Source organism: Poecile atricapillus, chromosome 8 (assembly GCF_030490865.1).
Source record: "Poecile atricapillus isolate bPoeAtr1 chromosome 8, bPoeAtr1.hap1, whole genome shotgun sequence".
In the NCBI taxonomy this organism is placed as follows: domain Eukaryota; kingdom Metazoa; phylum Chordata; class Aves; order Passeriformes; family Paridae; genus Poecile; species Poecile atricapillus.
The window spans coordinates 5,495,338-5,516,446 of NC_081256.1; the positions used below are offsets into that span (position 1 = coordinate 5,495,338).

Here is a 21,109-nt window from a genome sequence, read left to right on the forward strand (position 1 = left end):
CTTCAGCGTTACTGCAGTGGTGATATTTTAACAGCATGTGTCCATAGACATTACGGTAGGTGTGTTCTTTTCAGGACTTGGCAAACAAATTTCTAGGTTATATAATTTACTCCTGTTCCTCTGGAAGGCCTCAAACAGATTTGGGACTGTTTTGCTTGATGCTTTACAAAATCATTCTGCCCTAAACATATTCTGTACCCTCCTCCATGTATGTACTGACTATGTGGAGGAAATAGGGACTGCCTCCATGCAGAGTTGTCAAGATCATAAAAATTCCTCCACTTCTACATTCTTCCCGTGTTCAAAGTAGAAGGAGAAAAGCATTTAATGTAGGCTATAGAGAACAGAACTTGCACTACATTTGCTTCTGTTACCTCATGTATGTTAACATTTGGTTGTGAGTAGACTTCAGATTATCCTATAGTTTCTTAGTTTATACATCTCAATATTCAATTTTCAGTTTGCACAGAATTCTATAGAGAATACATTTGCTTCTACTTATATCATCTAACCACAATACACTTCACCTTTCATGTAAGTTTGAAAGTGGTTAGGAAACATTAACATCTTGGGATAAAATTGAACAGGGCAGATTATTCCTTGTTTCTACTGTAAGATAAGCAAAAAACCACCAAACCCAAAGAACACCAGCAAAAAAATCCCTCATACCAAAGCAAAATAATACCCAAACCCCTGACTGTTGGGAGGATGTTTCTGAATATACAAGTTTGATTTGGCTTCGGTCTCTAGGACTGGTTTTAAATATGGTCAGAAGAGTTATTTGAAAGAGCTGATGAGTAACATAATTTTCTTGGTAGAAAATCCAAGCTTTCACACTTTTATTTGGAGATTAGTGCCTATAGCTTTAGGATATGGATCTTCAGCTTTTGGCTTCTCCATGTGCATTCTGTTTTTCCATAGTTGCAAGTATGACCTGTAAAACTTTGCTGAGTACAGCCTTCCAATTGTGCAAATACTCATGCCATTGCCATCCAGTTAGTGATCTGTAAATTAAAATTTTGGTGCTACTATGTCAGAAGGATTTTATGTACATTGTTTAGATCAAATACAATGCTGAGAAATTATTTTTTTTTCCTACCTTCACACATCATACAGCTATTCTGGATAATATTGGTGGTGTGAAGTTGAGGGAGTTCTACAGTGTCCTTTAGGTCCAGAGTTTCACTTCATTTGTTGAGGTCTTCTTCAAGTTGTCACACAGAATTATAAAAATCAAATGTAACTGTCAGTGTACAGTCAGATGTATAAAAAGATTAGCACTCACAGAGATAATATGTCAATATATTGTTGTTCTTAATGATTTTTCAACAACAAATTAAGGAACATATTTTAAAAAACACATTGTAAGATTCTAATGGTAAGGAATGCTTTTAAAGCAATTCTATAGAGAGCATTAAAGTTACTGGGATAAGCTTTACTGATATAAAAAAAACCAAAACAGAATTCCATAGGCTTATTGCAGGTGCTTTTCCTTGCACTCAAGCAAACAAATATTTATTGTTGTTGCTTATTGAAATGGTCCCTTAAAAGTGGCCTGAAACAACAATTCTAGACTTACCTTCTGAAGATTATTGGAAAAACAGTGGAAGTGGTAAATTACATAAGATGAATTCTTAAGGTTTTCCTGCAGTTTTTTCAGCTGTCTGGAGCAGGCTACACATTTTTCCAGTAGTTTAACCTGTACGTACATGAGCTGCATGAGATACACTTATTAACTGTATCCACTTTCCTTTAATTCCTCAAAGTGAAGATAAGCAGGTGGCCCTCCAGGGTTCTTCATACCTTGTGCCAGAGGTTCTGAGTCTCATTTCTTCAATCTCCAAGTCCCTTTTTGCTGGACAGTTTTTCACTGCTTGATTTTGTTTTGGCTGTTGTTTCTACCACGATGGCTTCCCAGGGCATAGGAGGGGGAGTTTGGGCATTTTGTTAGCAGTACATGAAGATTTATCAAGCTTCTTTTTAATACCCTAAATAAATAAATAGGATTAAAATCTGGTTTTCTTGGGGAACCATCTTTAAATAATTCAAGTGAATTATCTTGAAAGAACTTGCAGGTGGAGGAAATAGCATTGAGTGTCACTGCTTCTCCATGGCCCAGGTACTGCCTGGGTTTTCTCTTGAGGTAGAGCTGCTGTGGCCCTGATTTTGCACCAGTTGCTTTTGTTTGTGTGTATTTCTGTCATTTCACTATCTTTATGATGGTAAACAAGTGCAGTTTAATGCACTTACTAAAATACACCAGTAGGAGCTTTACAGATGTTAGAAAAAATGTTATTTTAAAAATAAGACATGGAAAACAGGCTATAGTACAGCAACATTTTATTTTCATGGCAATAATCTGTTCCTCTGAAAGGCATTTCCAATAAAACACTCCCAGATCTTTTGTCTAAACTTGCAATGAAGTTAATGCTGGCAACATTTGTGTAAGAACATACACATAGATGGCTTTTAATAATGCTAAAAATATCTATGTGAAAAAGTATGCAGTACAACATTCATGTCCCTTTATATGAGAAATTAATGTTATTGCTGATTTTTACTGGTGGCAGTGACGTTCTGGGTAGTGTGTCTGTGCTGATGTATCCCCAAGAATATTTCTGGGTAGGTCATTAATAAACACATGATTCCTTAATTATTCCCAGCATGACATCATGGGCTAGGAGGCTGCAAATAGATTCTGGATTTCTCAGTTCCCCCATCCTTTCTTCTTCCTTTCACAGTCACACAGAATCCCATAGAAATAAGTGCTTGGAAGGACTGTAATGCTTTCATTCTCATGTGTAGATGAGCTCTGTATTCCCAGGATTTCAAAGGTTACCTGCCTTAAATAGGTCTTTTAGGGAGGATGACTCCACCCAGCTCTCTGAAGGATGCTATAACCCATGCTTTTTAAAATACTTTGTAGATATATTTTTCTATTTTCTGTCTCTAAAGTAGGGTGATAGATTAAATGGTGTTTCAGCCAGTGTGGTAGACTTGACGAAAGATTTGTCTTTGCCAAATTCAAACAATTAAAGGCAATCAAGATTTCGTTGCATTCTGCCTGGATTTGAAATGTGCAGTCTGTAACAGCATCTCATTTTTAACACTATCAGCTACAAAATACCATGTGTGTTTGTGCCTGCAGAAGTCACAGCAATCATGGTAAACAGACTTTTAGTCTGCTCACAGGTTCTGAAAAAGTGTTTCCACCTCTATTCATACTGAAATAATTGAGGGATTTTTTTCCTTCCTTCTCTTCCATTTCTCAGTCTTTATTAACAAATAATGTACCATGAAGCTCCTTAAGCTTGAATTTGTTTTATGGTTTGTGTTCTCTGCACTTTCCGCTTGAAAGGGAAGGATCTCTTCAGATTTTTTTTCCTCAGTCAAATAACAAATCCTGTTCTTAAGGATGCCTATGACTTCCATAGGTAAAAGGAACCTGAAGACCAGAACTACATCTTCAGCTTGGCCCTTCACTTTTAAATATTATTATCCAACTCTTAGCCTTGAAGCAAGTAACTTCTAAAACTGTTTCCTTTTCTTGGAGTATAATTGAACTCTACATTGGATATTTTAAAAAAAAAAAATCTTAACACTTCTCTTTCCAACTTTATTACCCTTATATGAGGTTTTTTCTTTTTTTTCCCCTGTCTCAGCAAAGAGAAAACAGCAAATTCCAGAAATACTTTTATGTCAATACCATGTTTCTTGTGAGGAGACCTATTTTTAAAACTTTGAAGGGTTTTTTTGGGGGGTTGCTTCTTTAGATTGTTGGGATTTCAGGTATATTTGAAACATCTTCTAGCCTACTGATGCATCCCTGCATGCATATTAGAAGGTTTTTACTCAGAACAGAAGCTCAGGATGAGATGAGACCTGGCTGATAGTGGCACCAACCATATCAATCTAGAGAAGGCAAGTCCTTGAATTTTTGAACTTAAAAAGATGATCTGTTTTGGATTGCTGGTATTGGACCAGCTCAGTCTTCTCTTTGTTGGTGGGTTTTTTCTTTGCCAGCTTGTGTTACAGGTCTCTGGTCTTTGTTGCCAAAGCTGAGCTGGGCCTGGGGGAGAGAGGTGCTATAGCTAAATCAGTCGAGGAGCAGCAAATGGCTGCGTTTTTCATGTGCACTAGGCACAAGAAATGTTAAGGAATTTATGTTAATAGTGAATCTGTGAGATTTTTTTTCCTGCACAATTGGGATCACTTGCACAGTCTGCGATGCAGGAGCCCCATTGTTCTGCTGTTCATGTTACGCCAGTGATCCTGCTGCTGCTCCTTTGATTTTTTTGCATGGTGGGCTCTTCATAGTTTTATGCACTTTCCTCCTCTCATTAGGAAATGTCTCTGCCTTTTGAGATTAAAAGTTACAAATATTGTATACAATTTCCTGCTTCATAAATGGAAGGTATCACACAACATAAATTTCCCTAGCATCTTTCTCTACACTTTGTTCAGAGTTAAGTAGCAGCAGGGATTTGGAGTGAGTTCTTATACCCTTTCCTGAGCTTGTAGCTAATCTCAGTTGCTGCTGCTTGTTAGGATGGTGGGTATAATTACATAAGATGGGAAGAATCCCATTTCTTGCTTGAGTCTACTGAAAAGTGTCCAGGTGTCATCTGGTAACTCAGCATATTCCTGATAATGACTTTCAGTACTAAAATGCATTGGTCTTCTCTGCATAGGAAACTTTATTACAGATGGGCTTTAATGAAATACCCACTTCTGTATGTGTTAGAAGTAAAAATCTATCTGAGAGCTGAGAAACTACCCTGCTGTATTGACTTACATCGGCTTTCTATTTGTGAAGTATCTAGATAGAACAAAAATTTGGGGTTGATTCACTACATTGGGGTGCTTGGTTTCTGTGATTAGAAGATGGTGATAAGGTGATAGGTTCAGGCTTCTGCTCTGCTTCCTAAAACAATTCCAGGAGAATTAGAGGATATTGGAGACTGCTCTTGGAGCTGATTGCACGTGATATGCCAAAAAATTGTAGTTCATTTTTGAGTAGCATACAGCATACTGAGTTTTAGAGTTCTGATTCTTACCTACACCCAGTGTTTTGAAAATCCTGAAAAATTAATAGGAAATAAATAGAATTCTCAAGGAACGGGTACATGAGATCACAAGACATGAAACACAGCACTGTGCTATAAGAAAGTTATGATGCACACATCTGTTAAGGCTTTCCATGAGACAAGAATGAAAAGACACTGTACATGAAAGAGATTATTTCAGGTGCAATTTTGAAATATTTTCATCCCTTAAAATTGTCCTGAAGCTGAAAGTTATACAATCACTCACATTGAGTCCAAGGGCAAATTTTACGCTAATATTTGTAATCCATCTATTCTGTTAAGCATGGAAGAATAGTGAAAAACCATAGTGTTTCCCAGAACAGCCAGCTCTCAATGCTGCTGAAATACAGGATGGTTCTATAAGAACTTCTCTGCATTGTTAGGGTTTTTTGCCTCTGCTTCCTTTTGTGTGTTTGATGATTGCAAGTGGTAGATAAATACTGAACTAGGTGAAACCATTTTTTACAGGTTGTTAGTTATAAATATTGAGGGATGAGAACTTGATCAGTTGTGACTTCACATGGAACTAGAAATAATTGTGCACAGTACTCTGTGTACGGGTCAGGATCCACCTGCAGTGAGAGCCTCTGGTGCACCTGTGAGCTTTGTCCTTCAGCCCTACTCATGGTTATGGAGGAAGAAAAACACTGTCTAAGCAGATTGCATTGATAGTAATGATAAAATCCTAAATTACAGGGACAGTTGAATGCTGATGCTAAGGTGTTACCAGTCTTTCTTTCTCAGCACAAGTGTGGTTTTTGAAAAGGAGGCAGGCTGGGTGCCATTGAGCATGGTGGCCTCTGGGTATCTACTCACCAGTATTTGTCACAGCAAAAGTTCTTAACAAAAAAAATTAGCTGGAATTAGCCTTAAGCCAGTTATATTAGTAACTCACCTCTGATGAAGTCTTACTTGGATAAATACTCAGAATTGGGCACTTCATTAATTAGATTTTTAATGGACTCTTTTTTTCTGGCATACCATTTCCTCAGGGAGCACAGATAAAATGAAGCTCTTTTAGAATGAATGGTGGAATCTTCAGAAAACAGAAAAACACAATTTCTTGCTGAAAATAATCCATGTCAGTCCTTAGGAACTTTCCTTGCAGGCTTCTTGATGCCACTTGCATGAGTTGAACAAAACACTTTTTTATTTATTTAACTTTTATTTTTTCATCTCCTCCATTACTGTACTAAAGTCTTTTGTGCATCTAGGTAAGCATAAACTTTGCAAAGCATTTGATGTTTTCTTTGCATCATTTCTATTCTACATACTTAAATTATTTCCTGTTATTTTTACATTCAGATCCGAATTCTATTCTAGGTTTAGTAGTGAGACACTTAGCATTTTATCATATGAATGGTATCATAATCTCATATTTGAGATTACATGTTCCTAGGGACAGCCAGGCCCTGGCAGATGGGGAGAGAGCTTGCAAATGTTTTCCCTAAAATACAGTGGCATTTTTTTTCATGTCTTTCATAACTGCCTGGCATTAACTTCCTCATGAGAAAGCTGATCCTACTTGTGATACGTTGCATTTTTAGGAGGACACAGTCAAAATTTAAACTGGGAATTTGCTTAAATGGGATTGTATAGCCGATCAGGAGAAAAGGGATAAATAAGAATCCTGAATGAATCCGTGTGAAAGGTGGCTGGAAATAAGATCAGGAAATGTGAGGAAAGTGTGGAGGCTGTGTCAATATGAAAAAACTAACAACAGCTCGTGTAAGGACTGAGAAAAGTTGGTGGCAGTGTGAGCATGGAGATGAGAATGAGGTGTGGTGGAACTTGGCAAATCACACTAAGCATTTTGTGAATAATTTAGGGCAGCCTCAGTCACTGGATCAGCCACTGGACAGGCAGGGGTTTTACAGCTGAGGGACACACGTGGAGACAAGCAGACAGTGTAGGGTGTGCCAAGAGTGTGTATATATGCTTATCTGTGTGATAATAGTACCCCTAGTATCTCTTACATTTCATGTTCTGTGTCGTGGCTTGTAGAGACTCAAGTTGATGAGTTGGAGTAGTTAGGAACATGCTCTGTGTTTGTTCCAAAGATGAACATGGAGTGAATCATAGAATATGCTGAGTTGGAAGAGACCCCCGACAAGAATCATGCAGTTCAACTCTTTAGTTCTGGTCATCCCCAGGATTCACATCATTTGCCCACAAGTATTATACAAACCCTTCTTGAGCTCTGTCAGGCTTTGTGCTGTGACCACTTCCTGGGGATTCTGTTCCAGTGCTCAACCATCCTCTGGGTGAAAAACTTTTCCTGGTATCCAACATAAACCTCTCCTGACTCAGCTCTAGTTGTTCCCCTGGGTCCTGTCACTGGTCTCGAGAGTGAAGAGATCAGTGTCTGCTCCTCCACTTCCCCTCACAAGGAAGTTGGAGACTGAAATGAGGTCTCCTCAGTCTCTTCCAGGCTGAACAGATCAAATTACCTCAGCTGCTCCCCATATAATTTCCCCTCCAGACTTTTCACAATCCTCATGGCCTCCTTTGAACTCTAAAACTCAATGTCTTTCTCACCTTGTGGTGCCCACACCTGCCCCCAGCATTTGAGGCGAAGCAGCCCCAGGTCAGAGCAGAGTGGGGCAATCCCCTGCCTTGCCTGGCTCCCTGGGGCATGGCTGGCATTCAGGACATCACTGGCTCATGTTCAGCTTGCCATCCATCAGGACCCCCAGTCTCTCGTGCCATACACATGGCCAGGGTGGCCCTGTCCCAGGTGCAGAAGCCAGCACTTGCCCTTGTTAAAGCTGCTGTGGCTGGAGATTGCCCAGCTTGGTGGTGTTTTAGTGAGGGAGGGATGCCATCATTCTCACTGCAAAAACTATCTCTACCACCTGATGAAAATCCATTATCTTGTTTAGTAATCCCTGTGAAGCAACGTGGACTTTTTTCTTCTTTGCAGTTTTGTCAGTTTATAGCTCTAAAAGTATCTAAAGTGGCTCCTCAGATCCAAGGTTAGCTCTGGTTCACTTCAGCTGGGAGTATGACCAAGTAAACATGACCAAGAAGCATATGTATGCTTCAGCAGAAAGTAGTTGAGTAGATTAAGCATGCAAGTGTGTACTCAAGACTTATTTTCAAAGTTCAGTGCCAGAGTTTTCCAAGGGACTGATCTTTACATCACAGTGAAAATACAAATTGTTGCTTAATTTTGCTACTCACAGATAAGGCTTTTTGTTGAAAATAAAACACTTCTTGTGGGAAGACATTTTGATTATTGCTGTTGAAAGTATAAATGTGTCTTTCAGGTAAAGTAACTATCAATAAATTTTTATATATTCGTACATTCATTTATAAAGGGAAGGTTTTTAGGGGGGGGTATTTTTTTTTTAATTCAGAAGTATAGGGCTATTAAGTGTCTTAGCTTCAAAGAAGCACACCTGTTAAGTATGGCAAGTATAGCTATACAAGAGAAATCTAAAACTTCTCAAAATATATTTATCTTACAAAAAGTTTCACAGCTGAAGTTTGACAATTCTTCTATCCCAGTTTCTGTTACTACCTGTAATTATTAACTCAGTAGAAGCATCTGCTATTTCTAGTTCTGCAAAGCATTATTTTGATACATTACACAAGCTATCCAGTTCAATGCATCATATAGTTATTGTTTTATATACAATATTTTCTTAATAATTGTCATATTGTGTATGCATTGATTTTGCCCCACTGGAGATAAGTAGCAAGAGCTATTCCAGATGTAACTACAGCCCATGCAGAAGCAGTTGCATCATTGCAGTTTAATTTGCTGGTGTAGACAAGAACTGCAAGTGTTATATAGTCACTGAATATAAAAGATGATCTTCATCTGGTTTTGACCATTTATAGAAATTTTGTTTGAAACTTTTTGCTCACCAAAATTAGTTTTTAAAGGGAACTCACCATATATGAATATGAGACTGACCTGAAAAACTGGAAAGTGAACTATAACAGGACTGAAACAGGTGCTTCTTCCAAATTACCGAGATCTTGGAGGGTAAACTTCAACTTTTAGTTCAGAAAAGCTGAGAAATGTGTTACCTTAGCTGCTTAATATTGGGAAGAAAAAGAACCTTTTAGTGAAAAAATAAACCCAGCTTTCTGTGTGTGCTGGCAGGTGCATGTTTACTACCTAGGTCTTTCTCTGCCTGTTTATTTAGAATGATGGAGAGCATGAAAATGCTGTAGATATTATATTAAAATCTTATATTTTAAACTTCATCACTTTAAAAAAATCCTCTAAAGAGAGTCATGATAGCCTTATAAATAAGTATCTGTAATACTGCTGAAATAACTGTAACTATTCCAGTTCTCACAGGGAAAAATGAATTGATGAAAAAATGGAGCTAAGAATCCTGTCTACTATTAACAGCATATTGTAACATTCTGGGGAAATCAAGTCTAAATAATTCATACAGTATTTTTACACTTGAACTTCTCTTTATAGCTGACTTGCTTCTCTCCAGGATAGCCTTATTCAGCTTTATTTTTTTCTCAGTGTTAAGATTTAAGGAAGGAGTAGCTCTGATACACATTTACAATCCTCAGAATTTGAATAGAAAGACCTTAACATTCTTTCTTGCTTGACACAAAGCCTAGTGTTCCTTGGGATATATTTTTCATCAGAGGTTAAGGTTCTTTCTGGCTTCATAAATAATCACTACCCTTACAGATTAAAAAAATCTGAGTGTAATTTTTGGATTCAGTGAAGAGCTGATATTCCACGTCACCTTCTAACCTTCTGTGGGAGGCACTTGTCCCAAGATGGTTGATAGGCTAAAACATTCTCCTTTGAAAATGAAATTTTCACCATTTTTTAATATTTGGAGATGTGTAGCACAAATTGAGATGGTTGAGGTGGTATTTTTATGTAATTTCCCACTTAAGTACAAGTTCAGTGGGAATCCCCAGAAGTTTAAATGAATTCAAACTCATTGATGTTCCAGATATGCTGCCATTATAAAAATAAATATTATAGCGAAGTTAAAAGTTTTAAAAAATAGTTTATCCCCTTATCTCATGCAGTGGAAAGCACATTTAAAAGGCCATTTTTACTGCAGAGATGATCTCATGTTCAGCGTCATTTTTTTTCACCTGTTCTCTTAGTAGGGCAGTAAAAGAGTGTGAGAGCTTTGCTTAATTCTGGGGCCTGTGCAGCCTCTGTCCTTGGAGGTTTTCAGACTGAACCTGGATTAATCCCTAAATAACCCCGTCTGAATTCATAGCTTCAAGCAGCAGATTGAACAAGAGACTTTTGAGATTTCTTCCAGCCTGATTTACCCGGTGGTCATGGGGTACTGAAATATACTGAATTCCCCTGTTTTGCCAAAGCTAGTAAAAATCCTGGTGTAGGATTCAGCTGTTCACCAGCATGTATGACATAAGGACCTGATCTGGAAAAGACAATCAAATATATATATATAAATATAATTATTATTTGTTTGGTTTTTTTATTTTTTCTGGCAGCTTTTAAGATGCTTCAGGAAATGCACACTATTGGGCTTGGAAAGGTTTTATATTTAGTGGGTCTGTTTTTTAGAGATGATAAATATTTGATCATTCCCTAGTAATTAATAGTATATTAGATGTAATCGTCACTGAAATTTCAGAACTTCCTGTGTCCTATAAGCATTAAAACTTTGTTGTAAATAAGGTGGAAGGTGTGGTCGTGTGCTGTCAGCATCTTTGAAGCTCCTGCTGATTATGTAGTGAGGTAAACCAATACCTACAGATATAGATATATATACACTATATATATATGTGTAATTATTATATTTGCATATATAATTTTTATATAAACATCTATAATGGTCCCAGTGGCACATTTTATCATCTTAATCCTCTTTCGCTGCTCTCTTTTATGTTTCAAAATTATGCAGTCTTGAAAAAGACTCTGCAGGTTGTGTTGTAAAGCTCTAAAGCCCGTGCACATTAAATTTAAAGTGTTTGCTTTAAAAAATAAAAAGAAAAAAGTGATTTAGGTAGATGCTTTACTCCTTGGACTAGGGCAGCCTAGGTTTGTCTGTGTGCATCAGTGTTCCTGAAGCTGCATTTCTCTAGATCACATTCCCAGCTTCTCCAAAGACTCCGTAAGTAGACCTGCTGTGCTCACAAAAATATTTTGTTCCTTTACATCCAGGTGAAATGGGTGCTAGACAATCTTTTTTCTTCTTTTTCTCTCAAGTAAGAGCTGGTCTACAAAATATATTTCACTGTTCATTCCCACACCTGTTCCAGGTCTTGACTGTAATGTCTAAACAAAAATTAATTTCTGAGTTTAAGCATTCTAACAGAAGACTGCATATTATTAAATATTATTTTGAGACTTCAGTTATCTCAAAAAATATTATTTATTTACTAAAATATAAATTTTAAATTTTAGAAGTTTTTTGTCTTAAAACATGAGAAGTGCAGGCCAGATTTGTATTGGTGTTTTTACTACAACTGAGTTTAGAAAGAAGTAACCACACATTTCAAAACTTGTAGACAAAATTCTCCCATTTGAATTGTAATTAATCAAGAACAAGGTACAGTTGCACATTGAAAAAACAATCTGGGCATCTATGAAGCATATTTATATATAGCATAGGTGCTTCTAATTGTTAGCAAGATATCTCTGTTTTCTAAGGATTAACTGAGTCTGCAGCTTGATAGAGTGCTGGGTGTTACTGCTTGCTGTTTATTCCTGGTCAAGAAGCATCCTGCCTTTTTTTGTCTGCCTTCTGTTCTTTCTTACCCATGCATAATTCATACGCAGAAATAGTGTTTTTAATTAGCCCAGCTGATACAGTGAGAGAAAAGAGTAGGGTTTTGTTGTTTGGTTTTGGGGTTTTTTTAAAGGCTACACTAGCCCTTCTTTAAGGATGCAGAAACTTGCTTATTTTAGTTCACTTGATGTAGTTGGATAATAAGATGCCTTTTCCCTGCAGATCTTGCTTTATGCCCTTAAATCTTCAAGCAACAGCAACTCTTTGTTGCTTCCCTAGCAGGAACTCGCCTACTTAAAATGACTGTAAGAGGTTTTTTTTCTCTTCAGCTATACATACATTCTCAAAAGCATTATTCTCTTGGCTGCTTTGCTAAATTTAGCCCTTAGGAATATTGATAATATTGATGAATATGGATTACTCTTGTTCACCACTCTCCTTTTGGAAGTCCCTCTTCTCCAGAGACTTACAAGTGAGCACACGGTGTTACAAGTATGAATGCAAAAAGCTAAATTCAGTGAGAATTCTTTTATTACATTTAATTATTCTGCAGTTATTCTTTGGAGTTCTTTGGACAAAGGTAGGTTCTTTGTTTCACACTACTCCTAGTTTGTCAGGAATATCCCTTGCTTCTAAAGGAATGGAGGAATAAAAGATCTTTCCAATCACCTATGCAAGCATGTTGGAGGTGTCATTTCTGTATTACGTATTGCATTTGCTGGCAGTTTTAAACAGGACTTTTCTAAAAATGCAGCCAGGAATTTTTGAGCTTGCATTAATTTAGAATTCCTGTGGTCACATAAAACTGGAGCAGGGGAGGCTTTAAATAGCAGGTGCACTCCTGCCAGCCATGTTTGGAGGGATGCAGCCACCCCTTCCTGGCTGGAAAACACATCCTGCTTGCTCACAGGCTTTGCACACGCTGCCTGATACTCTCTCACTGCCATTTTCTTTACATCATGGAATTCTTCAAGGACTATCCAGGCTTTGTCCATAAGAGCATTTAGTGTGTGTGTTTCAGCCTGCAATTTCACCATGAGGATGTCTGTTCCTAGTAAGCTTGGCTAGAAACACTGGCAGTTAATCAGTGTTTTGCACAATGGTTGAAGCTGCATTATTTCCTGCACAGCTCTGTCATCTCAGGTATCATCACTTCCACAGGTGTAGAAAATCACATTAATTCACTGAAATTCAAAAAAGTTCTAAGTCATGTGGGTTTATTCCACTAAAGTAATTTACTAGGTATTGCACAAGTTATTTTTAACCCATTGCACAGTATTTATTTACCAAATTAATGACTTGTTCCAACAGAATGTTGGTATTTGAATAAGCTTTTTTTTAAACTTTTTGTAAGATGGAATAATTTACTTGGTAAGTAAGTTTACTTCAACTTACTTTGCAAGTAAAGGAATAGGCATGAGACAATTTTTCTGAGAAATACTTAGCAGCAGCAATTATCACAAGTATCTAACAAGCATAGTTCATTATTGGTGTATGAAAGGGAACAGTGTGGGGAATTTAAATTAGAATTGAATTTGACATAAAGTGCCATATTAAAAATCTTAGAAATTGATGTTGCATTTATTAGACATGAAGGGTATCAGAATATTTTTCCTGATAGATCTATTTCTTGCAGTCCTTGCACAGAAAGGACTCGAGTTTACGAGTGAGGAGGTAATTAATTTTTCAGTTTGTTACAGTCCATGGCTCTTGGATGCCAGTCACTGTGGACTGAACATCTGCAGGGATGGGAATGGTCACCCAGATGGTTAAGGTGATGTGTTCTGCTCACCAGATGTTTTCTCCTAATTCTAGTTCCAGTCAGCCTGAACAAATTACCTGCTAGTGAAAAATGATAAATTGCACTAATAATTCTGAAAATCTATCCCACTCCAAAAAAAAAAAAAAAAAAAAAAGAAGGAGTTTCATTCACATAGGAGCAGAAAAGGTTTTACTCATTTCTACATAATAGCAGGAATATTTACTGCTTCCTTGCCATGTGTGTCATGCAGACTGCATAACTAAATCCCCAGTGGTTTCTGTGAGAGGGGCAGTGATCCAAGGGCACAACCTCTGGGGCTGTCTTGAGATCAGGGCACTGCTGCTGGGGTGATCCAAGCCCCGTGGCCAGCAGATGAAGCTCCTGTTCCTAGAGCCAGGTGTTCCCCAGCCTGCTGTTCCTCTCCCCAGTGTAGTGCTTCTTGCAACAGGTCATGTTCATGGCACATTGACTCTTGTAAAACTGCATCTTGCTAGCAGCAGATAATTCATTTGGGAGTGGGTATTCCAAAAACAGACCAGCCTAATGAAGGTGTATTTTGTGTACTAAAACAGTAACTGTATTTTATTTGCACTGAAAATAAACTGTTGACATGGGATTATACCTGTTAAAGCTTCTTTTTTATTTTTTTTTGTTAACTTTTTAAGGTTAAAAAAGCACTTTATTCCCAAATACAGACTTGCTATGTTAAGAGAAATATTAAAAGAATCAAAATGTAAATTTGGCAGTACTGTTAACTTGCATCATTTTGCAAACAAATATATTTGGTTTTTTTTCACTTTCCTCAGTGGATTACTTCAGTAGCAATGACATGCTCTTACCTAGTCTTTCTTAAACAGAAATTATACCATGTTCTCTCATGAGAGTCATCTTTCTTTGGTCTGTGCTTTGAGACTATTTATGGAAATTTATCTGTGCAAGTGAAGAGGTGACTCTTTTTTCCACCTCCCTCACAGCACTGATTCACTTAATCAGTAATTTTATTTTACAGAAGATTTCTAAAGTCCAACTTCCTAGCAGATAAATCCTGTATTTTCTCATTCCTCAGCTTAGCTCTAGACACCACTCACAGCACTGTAAAAGGTGTTTTATTTGAAGAGCACATATCAGTTCTACTCCAGGCCAGGAGAGCAGCCTCATACTGGCCATGACCTCCCCCTCACTATTTTTGTGCTTAACCTACTTCCTTCTGCCTGTTATTTTCCAAATGTGTGCCCTCTTCCCAAGAACACTTGCTTTTTAGCAGCTTCATCTACGGACCCAGTTCATTGTGCTTATGGGAATTGGTTTGTCTCTTTCTGAGACTGGAAAGATATTTTTAATTTTCCTCCTTTTGCTGTGTGTAAGATGAAAAATTTTAAAAGCTGCTACAGAAAGCACTGAGAGAAATCAAAAGATTCCTTAGGAAAAAACTTCTTCCTGAATCACATGGTCATAGTAAACACTTGTTCTCTTTTGCCTTTAATTTTAAATTGATAATATAGTTGGTGTTTTCTTTTGGTGGTTTGAGCCACATTTTTTACGCAGCTGTAGATGATTTGAAGTTTAGCAGGTATCTTTTGTGGTGCTTTTTTTATATAACAAATGCTCCAAAATCCAGGTCAAAAAAGCTCCATAGATAACTTGTTAATATTTCCAACTTGTATTTCCAGAATGGTGGTAATTAAAATCTCTGGTACTAATATTCCTCTTGTTGTGCTCATCCCATATCAAAGAAGACTGAGTTAAAATTCTGCAGGCAAGATCACTGTTTCAGAAAAACCAAAAAGTTTATTTTTTCTTAGTCTTGATGAAGAGATAGTCAACTTCTTTTTTTTTTTTCTGTGTGCACTTACAGATAGATGGACATTCTGTGTCTTGGATTCTTTTGTCCATGTCATTTGACTTTTTATGTATTCTGTAGAATTTTGGCTCTATGTCTTGTCTAGAATTTTTTTATAAAATTTAAGTTTTTTAAAGCTCTATAATAGATTTAATTCAAAAAGTACTTCAGACTAACTTATTTTTTCTCTAAGTGTAAGATTTTTGACTAGCAAAGTTTCTGTTTACGTAATTGGAAAATTTTAATTTTGAAATATTAGACAATGCATCTGGTGCTAACATGGAGGGGTGTGCAATAACAGCCAGGAGCTGTTGTTATAGCATTGGAATTGAATATTTTTCTGTTTCTGAAGAGTAATTTTCCTGTTCTAATCAACATTTTTTCCTGTGGAAGTTCTGATTACTTCATGAGAACATAACACTGCAGTTACAGTTGCAGTAGGCTTTTAGGCTTTTTTCCTGTCAAATTCTGCATCATTTCTTTATCTTATTTTGGGAATTTGTAGCATTCTGCTGGGTACATGTCCCTATAGACACAAATACAAATTCAGTTATAGCATGAATCACAGAGGGGAACAATATTCATGTCTTGGCTGACGTTTTTACTCCTTTGAGGCTGGCAGTGAAACAAAACTAACTGGTAGTGACTTCCAGAAGCACAGGGTTGGAAGAAGTATTTAGTCTATCCATAGCCTGATGTGGAGGGATGTGTTTGATTCCTGTATCCTCTGTTCTGGTCTTGAAAGAACAGTCTTTTATTATATTGCCATAGGAAACCTGTGTCACACCTATTTTTTTTTTACATTAAGAAGTAGTAGCAGTAATTTTTTTTCCCCTGCACAAATGCGGATTTAAAATGTGCATGCAAAATGTGATTTAAAAATCACATCTCTCCTGTTTTGTTCACATCTGCTTGTGAAATCAGTAAATGAATCCGAGGACAGGATTTCCCACAAATTGTTGCCAGCACTTTTGTTTGGAAACCCACTTAAATTGGTGATAGCCCCCTTTGCCTTTCTTCTCATGCCCATATACATTATCTTTACATGTTCTCCATACTTCTTCCCCCTGGATTTGATAGATCTGGATTACTTAAGTGTTATTTGGATTGTTTTATCCCATTTCTTCCTGTTGACAACTCTCCCTTTCTTTGTTAGTTATTTTGCACAAAATACCGGGTAAATTTTGAACACCATATTTTTCCCTGTCTCTTTGTTCAGTCATATGTGAAGAGCTTTATTTAAGATCTGTTCATGTGCTTGTAGAATTTAAAATGATACACAGGGACACATGGATTTTAGAGAGTTTCATAGTTATCCACACTGCAAAACAGTTGTTTCATAAGGGACCTCTCTTTAGAATTGAAAGAGAAATAAAAAAATTTGCATTTCTTTACTTAATTAGGAACTGCAGTGTTGTTTTTAAATCTGAAAGAGGAAAAGGTGTTGTTAAATTTCAGAATTATTAGATGGCAAGAAAGGGAGGACTGGGAGTGTGGTGGCAATATAGGAAAGTCAGGAGAAGAAGAGGAAATAAGAGCACTGATGCTGCAGAAGTTTAAATTAGGACAGAAAATGTTCTTTTTTTCTGTCTCTCACCTGACCTCATCTCTGCTGCTTAAAATTTCAACCAAAATTTTAGGTTTCTGTAATCTTCAAATCATTGTTTGTCTCCTGCATTTCAATTACACTTTTTCACTGAGATTGTTTTTTTTTTTTTTTGCTGTGTTTTTTCTCATTTGCCCCAAGATCACAGCTAAATTAGACAGGACTGTATAAGAGTGTGATATTACATGTGGTAATTACATGCCAGATTTTTTCCTGTTTCAGTTCATGCTGTCCTGTTCATTGGGGTGGGTTTCCATTCCCATAATTTTTCAGCCCTTTTGTATTTCAGTTGCTTGAAAATTGGCCCTTTCTGCTTGAGATGAGAATTCTGTCTGCTCAGAGAGAGCAGTGCTTTGTAACTCAGTGCTGTGCTTTCTGCCAGGGGTTTATTTCAGTAGACCTGCTGCTTCCCACTTTGCTCAGCCTTGGTGGCATTGCAAAATGCAAAGAGCAAATTTACTGGCCTCTATCTTCATATCCCTTCTTGGATCTTTTACACTTGCTAATTGGATTATTAACTGACACAGATATTTTCCTACAGTCTTTATAAAGTTTGATAATCTTTCTGTCGGCCCCCTCGCCTCACCCCAGGCCTGCTGCTGTTCATGTACTACTGGGATTATTGTCAGCCATCCAGTTTTTGCCCTACAACCAAAGAAAACAGTTTCCCCAGCTTCTGTGTACCTAAACTCAGTATGTCTTTGCTTGAGATTGTAGTGAGCTCATAATTATGAGATGTTTTGTAATGGTAAACTGGGTGTCAGAAGTACTTATATATATTTTTTGGCTGGAAAGAAGAAAAATAGCTTTCCTGCAAAAGTGCTGTCCCTTAATGTGAGCACCTGGATGGACAAGTGTTCACCTGGGTCTGGCTAGATGATCATGACTGTCTTTAAAAGTAATTTACTTGACTGACAGTTGATGGTGCTTCTCTCAAAGGGATGTTAAAAAGGTAGGAGGTTGCCCTGTCATCTTAACCATGAAAACACATTGAAAGCTATTCTTACAGTTAAAGAATATCAAGTTGAGTGAAAGATCTTGGTGGTCCTTCTGTGCTTCTGGGTGTTTCTATTAAAAGATTCTGTGTTCACTTGGGAGTAAGGATATATCAAGTTATATAAAAGACTTCTTGTAACTTCTTTTACTGAGATCCACAAATACTTTTCTTAGTTTTTTGTAGCTTGCTGAGAGAATTCTCTGGTCATGTGGCTACACAGGGGTTTGAAACTTGAATTAACCTCTAAACTAGGTCTTTGGGCTGTTCTTTTCACATGCAACAGCCGTAATCAGCAGCAGAATTCAAATGAGCATCCAGCAGGATGTTAAAGGAAATAATTACTGGAAATTATTACTAATGGTTACTCTTAGCTTTTCTGGAAGTCTTTGTTCTCTTCCTGGAGCTGGGAGCTAAGTATTCTGATTTTACCACTTAGAACCTTGACCAAAATTTTGGTCAAAGCAGAGAGCTAGAGGCAAGGAGGTACTAAACCCTACAGTGTCTGCCCTGATTTCCTTCATTTCCCCTCTTAACTAATTTGCCAGGCTGAATTTTAGGATGCACCAAAGTTTCTTCATTAGCTTCAATTTCAAAATACATCTAAATTGATACTGTGGTTTTGACATTCCTTCTTAGCATTAATTACTGTAGTTTCAATAAAACTATCAAACTTTGCTTAATGATGTCATACAGATGTAACAGGCAAAGGCTTGGCAAAAATGTGCTGACGGAAAGGCTGGGGGGTTTTGACTCCTTATTGGCACGAAGTAACCACACCAGGTCACCATTTTCAGGAGTTAGCAACCAGAACTAGATCCTTAGTATGTATCTAGAAAACCCAATTGAAGCTACTCTAGGTTCAGTTCATCTCAAAATCCCATCAGTTCCTGGAAGCTTGGCTTCAGGCATCAGATTTTAACTCACGCCTCACTTTGTTCTTCATTCATAAACTACAAGTGTATGTTCTGACTGTAGTTACTTTGACATGAACTGTCACTGTGAGGCTTCAAATTATTTGATATTCTAATCAAATTCTTTTATTCTGGTTTGGCTTTTTTTAAGTTGATGGTACAGGCTATAAGCAGACTCCAAAACACTTGTTTGGCTCATGTTTAGAGGACTTGAATGGGAACGTTTCATGTGAAAAATATTTTGGTCTGTTTTTACAACATAATATGCTGCCCAGCAATTTGACTGTACTCAGATATAAAGCCACAAAGCTCTGGAAGCTACAGACTCATGATTGACAAAATAATTTAATTTCTCATCTGTTAAGTTCACGCTTTTTTTGGCATGGAAGGAGCAGGCGTTGTTCCTCTCTTGGGCACAGCTGTACTTGTCCCTGCTGTCTTTTCCCCTGTTCTGTGCCATGCTGTGTTAAATGAGCTTCGTCCTGTCTGGGGGCTCCATACAGGCAACATTCCTTAGAGGCAGTGCCAGCTTTGTCAGATCCAGTGGTTAGTGCCAGGGACTTGAAAGAAGGTGCCAGAAAACAAGCAGTATAAACTGTGGGACACTCTTACTGAGGGAGTGGGGGTTTGGCTCCTGTCAGATGTTGATGTTAATGAAGCATGAGAGATTTTCTTACAATTGCTGTTCATTTTTAATGTTTCTTGTACAATACTTTTCTTATCATTAAATGTAAATGCCCTTTTAAATAAATATTTTCTGTCAATGAAAAGCAAGTGTGTTGCTGCTTTCAAAGTAGGCTGGCTAATTTTTTAACAGAAAAGAACATCTAGTCCCAGCTAGATGCTTTACAGGTAATGTAACCAGCAAAAAAAAAAAAAAATTGTTCCACCTTTTCAAATTAAAGAAACTCCCTTTTAATTCTCTGATAAGTACATGCAAAGAAATAATAAAAAATATGGAATGAGAATTTTAATAGATAACTGTGCCTGAGTGCAAAGTAGAATCCAGTCTATGATTCATAAATAATTTAAGTGTGAGGAAAACCTGTCTTGATCCTTGAATTCAGCTGCATTACTGCTAAGCACTCTCATTTCTATTTGAAATTAGAAGATGTTGGAAGTTTTAAAGTGTTCTATCTTCCCTTTTGACACTTTCTGCCCTTTTCCCCCTGTCATTTCTCCTGAGCTAGCTCTGAGCTTTCTAATGGCTTTTTTTTTGAAGATCAGTAGTGACTTTTTAAGTAGAAATAATGACTGCATCTAAATATCTAATAATATATAAATCACATAGGTGATCTCCATGACAGAGCTGCTCTTAATGATACCAATAGGGGGATTAAGTGCATAAAATTGGTGGTAAGTTAAAATATCTGGATGCTGATTAAGCAAAAATAGTGACATTTTAGAAATATTACCTACTAAAATAACTTAGTGTTGATAATTATCTGTGGTCAGTCTAGAGATGACTTAATTGTGTCTTATGATATGCTGGTCTCAGACTTGTTTTGTCCCAATATGTTTTACAGCATAAATAGCCTGATTAGGTGTAATGATAAAGCTCAAAAATAAATCCAGTAATTAGGAAAAAGAAAATATGTCTAAAAGGAATGGTATTTTTAGAGTGTTTGTAAATTCTAGCATGAACATACTCAGTAATTAAAAAACACGGACCTGACACCACAGATCTAAACTGGCAGCATCTTCAGCTGGGTGATTTTTGATTCTGTTCCAAACAATTCATTTCAGCTTTGGGAGCTGCTCATCTTCACTGAATTGAAGAATTTGAACAATCCCTCTAAGTTTAACATGTGCATACCTAAAATCTTAACCCTTCATGACCAGTTCCCAGGTACACTGGAACTCAGCTGTTTTTCTTCTTCCCCTTGCTGTAAGCAAGCCCTTACAGAGGATACTGACATTGAATTTCCACAGGTGTAAATAATTCAGATCACTATTTGCCTTTACTGTAATTACATGTACTATAACAACTTCTGTTCATTATTCTGTACAGTGCATCCAAGCTGTGCAAACACACAATTAGCATTAAATTTCAATTTTTTTGCCAGTTCATTAGGTGTTTGTAGAATCGAAATTGTTCACTGATCGGTATAAGTTTGGCATGACATACAAATTCTAAACTAATTTATGGAAACACTGATTACCTGTTCTGGGTAATCTTGGAGAAAGTAATTTGTTTACCCA

General features: G+C 37.1%; 1 protein-coding gene across 3 annotated transcripts in view; it reads left to right on the forward strand.

Annotated features, from left to right (window-relative positions):
- The window catches only part of WDR33 (WD repeat domain 33), a 67,202-nt gene that overhangs the window by 23,117 nt on the left and 22,976 nt on the right, over positions 1–21,109 (forward strand). The window contains exon 8 of one of the 3 annotated variants that reach the window (XM_058844121.1): positions 11,091–19,677. The exons of 1 other annotated variant lie outside the window; for it this stretch is intronic. In XM_058844121.1, the coding sequence (XP_058700104.1) occupies positions 11,091–11,128 (38 nt within the window). In that variant the 3' untranslated portion in view covers positions 11,129–19,677. Of the gene's footprint in view, positions 1–1,766; positions 1,838–11,090; positions 19,678–21,109 lie in introns of those variants that run through there. One more of the 3 variants, XM_058844120.1, reaches the window with a different exon arrangement.